We start from the raw sequence: 6,000 nt of genomic DNA, 5'->3' as shown, positions 1-6,000 counted from the left end.
AACACCTATGACCTAACCTTGAACACTTACACTCTGTTCCCGAGTTAACTTAATGAGGGATATGAAAAGAAAGCAAAAGTGAGAAAGGAAATGACGAGAAAGGAAAAATAAAGATGTCTTTCCCACCGTTTCCTTCCAAATCGGAAGGAAAGAAAAATTAAAGAATTTAGCCTAGTTTTCCTGTCACTTCCTTTCTTTTCCTTCCTTAAATGAAACTCGGGAACACGACATGTTTTATTTTCCTTTCTTTTCCTTCCTTAAATGAAACTCTGGAACACAAAATATTTTTGCTTTCTTTTTGTTTCCTTTCCTTTCCTTCGGTTAGTAAACTCTGGAACACAGTGTTAAAACCGAAATGATCAAGAGAGGTTGAAGTCATCCACTCTGATTGGTCCACATCATGCCAACCCACTGAAATCAACCTTGATAAATCAAAACCACAGGTCACTCACTCCCTTTATTTCCAATTTCAAAACCACTCATGGAATTCCCCTGATTTCGCTTCATAACTGTTGTTCAACAAGGTCAAAATCAATCATCGTAAGCTCATAGTGCTCTCTTCGATTCAATAGATCTTATCTTCTTAATCCAATCGTCATGGGCCTATGGGAAGCTTTTCTCGACTGGCTCCGAAGGTTCATACTCTTCTCCCCTTAAATCTTTATGCATCAATTTCGCTTGTATCTGCTTTAATTTTGAATGTATGATAGTGGAAAGCTGTTTGCTTTTAGGGTTTTGCGTTTGGTTGATTTGGGTATGCTAGGGTTTGTGTTTCTTGGTTGTGGAGCTTTATATTTGCATAAAAATATATGCTTTTTTGTATTAAGATCTGCTGTCTCATGTTATTATTGATGATCTTTAAAGCTGTGAAGGGATTGTGATGGTTTAATTAGGGTTTGTTAGATATAGTGATTGGGTTTGAACTGATGTTGAGATCACTTGTTACAGCCTATTTTTCAAGCAGGAAATGGAGCTTTCTTTGATTGGGCTCCAGAATGCTGGCAAAACTTCTCTTGTTAATGTTGTTGCTGTAAGTATATTAAAGCATTTCCATATGCATTTCATTCGCATCTGAATTCGGTTTCTTGAAAAGTCATCGGTAACACGGGTTATAACTGTTTTTCTTTTTGTGTTATTTTGTTTGTAGACGGGTGGATATAGCGAGGACATGATCCCGACTGTGAGTTTTCTTCAAGTTTTACATTACTGGTCTTTACAAAGTTTTTAATTATATTAGTGCATCTTATAAAAGAAAAAATGTCGTTTAGGTGGGATTCAATATGCGCAAGGTAACTAAAGGAAATGTGACAATAAAGCTGTGGGATCTTGGAGGTCAACCGCGGTTTCGCAGTATGTGGGAGAGGTATTGCCGTGCAGTTTCTGCTATCGTGTAAGTTACTTTCACTAAAACACTTTTTTGAAAACATTTGACTTATGATTTGTGAAAAGTAATTAATTTTGTTGATTTCGTTTTGGATGTGTGCAGTTACGTTGTGGATGCTGCAGATCATGATAACCTGAGCATTTCAAAGGGTGAACTCCATGATCTTTTAAGCAAACCAGCATTGAGTGGTATTCCTTTGCTGGTTTTGGGCAACAAAATTGATAAGGCTGGTGCCCTTTCTAAGCAAGCTTTGACAGATCAAATGTAAGGCCTTTTTTTAAATTTTATCTTTTTTTTTTGTACATTTTATCAGATTAAGGATATGAATAATATGGTTATAAGTTGTTACTTAGATAACACATGAATGCTTCTTAGATCATATCATGCAGGGTTTTGATGATTCAAAACAAGTATATTGTTTATAGATAATCTTTAGAGTAAACTTCCGTTTTGCTCCCTGTGGTTTGGTCACTTTAACGGTTTTGCCCCAAACCTTTCAAAATAGCCATTTTACTCCCTGATCTATGAAGCTTATCTCTATTTCACTCCCCGCCCCTAACGCCATCCAATTCAACTGTTAAATACATGGGATGGGAAAAGACTAAAATGCCCCTCATGTGAGGGGCATGTGACCAGGATTTAACAGTTGAATTGGATGACGTTAGGGACGGGGAGTGAAATAGAGATAAGCTTCATAGATCAGGGAGTAAAATGGCTATTTTGAAAGGTTTGGGGCAAAACCGTTAAAGTGACCAAACCACAGGGAGCAAAACGGAAGTTTACTCTAATCTTTAAGGGTGGATTCAATCTTTTTGTTGTGATGGTATACAGGGATTTGAAGTCTATCACAGATAGAGAAGTGTGTTGCTTTATGATATCTTGCAAGAATTCAACAAACATCGACTCAGTCATCGATTGGCTTGTGAAGCACTCAAAGTCAAAAAGTTGAAGACTTTATCGAAGCAAATTAGAAAGAAAATGGACCGCCATTTTCGTGTGCTTGGTTTGTGTCGAGTTTGCCGGACTTGATGTAGAATAGAGAGATGTTATGCGTGAATTTGAGTATTGGTGTGTCCTATGGTATACCTTATTATTATTTGCTGTCATTCTTTCTTTCCTGATCTTGGTTGTTATGTTGTATATCTATTTCGGCTACGTTTATGATGTTCCATGAGTTCTGTTCTATTAATATGTTTTCATGATTAGGAAAAACTTTTGGAAAAATTACAAGTTGTCCTTTATCTTTATACCACTTTTCAGGCGGTGTCCTTTTTAACGAATGTTGACAGGCGGTGTCCTTTACTAGGTATTTTGTTGCAAGTTTAGTCCCATACTCCCATCAGGGACCTTCTTTGATTAAAGAGCGATGGCGAATATCCGAGGGATCTTACACCAATTACTGATTTAGTCCCATACTCCCATAAAACCGAAGCCCTATAGCAGGAAATGAACAACTGATCTGCAGATTTTGCCCCATATTCACAAAGGACACGTTTATCAGAATCAGCGTGGATGTTTTGACGCCTTAGAGCCAAAAGGGTCGGTAAACAATCCATCCCCACTCTTCACATGAAGATATTGCATTTAGAGGGGAAAGAAATATCTTTAAGCGGTTCGGGAGCTATCCAAGGATCGATCCAGAATCTGATGTTACCACCGGACCCAATACTGCCTCTAATGAGATTAGACTCCATGGGAGATTATATAGGCCTTAGTTAAGAGCGTTTACATCTCATTTGCTATCTTGATCCTTATAATTTAACTAAAAGTTATCATTCTGTAAATTTATTTATAAATTTTGTTTAATTTCTAAAAACCTCTCACATCTTATTCTCCATCTCTATCTCTATTTTTTATATAATTTCTTCCTCTTTCTTCCATGTTTGAGGCACAAACCGAAATACTTGACGTGCAAACCAAATTGCATGTTGTACGATCTTTAAATTTTGGAGATGTGAATAGTGAATCCTTATATACAGAGACCCGGTGTAGTTCTCTATATCTTTATCTCCAAAATTTGAAAATAGGGTATAATATAGAGTATGTGACGGAGTGTTATTTTTCCTAAATATTAAAGATAAAGATATAGATAGGGATAGACTATAGAGAATGGGCTGTGAATGCCCTTAAAGCATTCACATTTCATTCCATATCCTCATCCCTACAATTTAACTAAAAATCACCATTCCTTAAATTTATCTCACTTTTTTAAAACTCCCACATCCCATTCTCTATTCCTAAATAGATAAGGATTCACTTTAGTTTTTCCCAAATATAGGGATTCCATTTAGTTTTCTCCTCAAAATATGAGGATAGGGTATGGGATGGAATGATGTTTTTTGTGATTTCACTAAATTATAAGGATGGGGTTGGGAATGCTCAACATACCTCAATTACAAGTAACCCTAAATTTAATATTTTGACATATGATTATTTAATCAAGCATATGTAAAAAATGGTTTTTAGAGCCACGAACGGAAGACAGGTTTGCCCATAAGGCGACATGGGATGTTGTAAGGCATTATTCGATATGCCGACCAGATTTTTAATCATGTTTATTATATTATTAGGGTAGGGATATGGTAAAAAGTATCTAAAATGTAAGAAGGGTAAGAAGTGTTTTAAACCATTGGATATTTGATCTAATGGTTGAGATCAATAGGGTATAAAAATGTAAATTGTGTTTTAATTAGAGGAACCTTATGTAAAATTGAAGGGCAATAGTGTCTTTTTCAATGTTTGAAATATGGTAACCATATCATACACGACCAAAAAACTCCTACATTTACTCATTTTTCCTTAAATATCGGAATTAATGATTCACCTTAATTGTAGGAGGTCTTTGGTTGCATATTCGTCATACATTATCATAACGAGAACTGTAATCAGATTCATGGCATGGTGTTTTAAAACAACTGGATAAATTGACTATGATTCAAGTCATGGTGTTTTATCTGGAGACATTGTTCATGGTGTGGTGTTTTAAGCATCTATGATTCAAGTCATGGTGTTTTATCTGGAGACATTGTATAAAAATCGTAAACACCATGACTATGATTCAAGTCATGGTGTTTTATCTGGAGACATTGTTCATGGTGTGGTGTTTTAAACATCTATGATTCAAGTCATGGTGTTTTATCTGGAAACATTGTTCATGGCGTGGTGTTTTAAACATCTATGATTCAAGGCATGGTGTTTTATCAATACAAAACATTCCCAGATTTTAAAACACCATGACTATGATTCAAGTCATGGTGTTTTATTTGGAGACATTATTCATTGCGTGGTGTTTTAAACATCTATGATTCAAGTCATGGTGTTTTATCAATACAAAACATTCCCAGATTTTAAAACACCATGACTATGATTCAAGTCATGGTATTTTATCTGGAATCCAAAAAACATTGTATTGTGATTACATCCATGGTGTATTAACATCTGGAGAATCAATACAAAACATTCCCAGAATTTAAAACACCATGAGTATGATTCAAGTCATGGTGTTTTCTCTGTAGACATTGTTCATGGCGTGGTGTTTTAAAACATCTGGATACATTCTGGAGACATTGACTATGATTCAAGTCATGGTGTTTTATCTGGAATCCAAAAAACATTGTATTGCAATTTAAAGATGATGAAAAGAAGATATGAACAATATACGATTAAAAGATGTTGCGATTAAGATGATGAAGAAATGATACGTAGGTGAAAATCGAATTGGATCTTGCAAAAAAATAGGACGACAGTTTTTTTTTCCAGTTATCTTGAAACTCAATTAATTGATAAGAAATGTAAATTACTAATATACCCTTTTGATTTAGTTAAGATAGAGGACACTTGTCATCACCAAATTATTTCTCACACTTCTTACAAAAGTATGACTTTGTACAGGATCCTTTACCTATATTATTATACTAGTATTAAGCCCCTGCGTTGCAACGGTTGTTGTAAAACTGTGTCAAGTAATGCCAATGCTATACCACTGTCAGCGACCACCAACACTGGAAAAGCTCGTAAAAACAAATTAAATAAAAACGAAAAAAAATAACGCCAAGCGAAAAGCAGACGTAAAATCTTTGAATAACGAACGCTCGTTGCAGAGAAATTAAACCGAAACGTAAAACATAGAAAAAAATAACTAAGTCAATCCAAGACCAGCGTGTTAGTCGAACTTGTTAAACGGAGAAAAATAGATGTGCTGCGACGGGCCAGTCAAACGGGAAACGGAAAAAAATACACGAAAAAAATGTTGAACCCCACACGCATGTTGCGGTGCATTAACTCAAAAAATTTAGAACGAAACAAAAAGCTTAGGAATGATGATAAGTATGATGGACCAAAATTGAAAATAAAAGAGTTGGGATTAAATTGCAAAAGATGAAAACTTTGGGTTAAAAGTAAAAAAAAACCAAGGGTCTAAATTGCAAAATTGAAGTTATTTATTAATCTTAGATAAAGATAAGGATAAAAATAAATTATATCTATATATTAGTTATTAATATTAATAAAAAGAAATTTATTAAATAACTATAAATAAAATTTGTAAAGTTGAAGGAGAGAATGACACGTGTCATTATTTGTAGTCCTTTATTATAAGTTAGATTAGATAAGTTTTT

The 6,000-nt window shown here is 34.6% G+C and overlaps 1 protein-coding gene across 1 annotated transcript; it reads left to right on the top strand.

The window, feature by feature from the left end:
- The first annotated feature begins 357 nt into the window (after positions 1-357).
- On the top strand, positions 358-2,569 carry LOC110895167 (ADP-ribosylation factor-like protein 8a). Its single transcript, XM_022142442.2, has 6 exons — positions 358-635; positions 949-1,030; positions 1,148-1,180; positions 1,269-1,390; positions 1,487-1,648; positions 2,216-2,569. The coding sequence occupies exons 1-6, from the start codon at positions 598-600 to the stop codon at positions 2,331-2,333; spliced, it is 555 nt and encodes a 184-aa protein (XP_021998134.1). The 5' UTR covers positions 358-597; the 3' UTR covers positions 2,334-2,569.
- The last annotated feature ends 3,431 nt before the right edge of the window (positions 2,570-6,000 follow it).

This window comes from Helianthus annuus, chromosome 9 (genome assembly GCF_002127325.2).
Source record: "Helianthus annuus cultivar XRQ/B chromosome 9, HanXRQr2.0-SUNRISE, whole genome shotgun sequence".
NCBI classification, from domain to species: Eukaryota; Viridiplantae; Streptophyta; class Magnoliopsida; order Asterales; family Asteraceae; genus Helianthus; species Helianthus annuus.
This window is presented reverse-complemented; position numbering and strand designations above follow the sequence as displayed.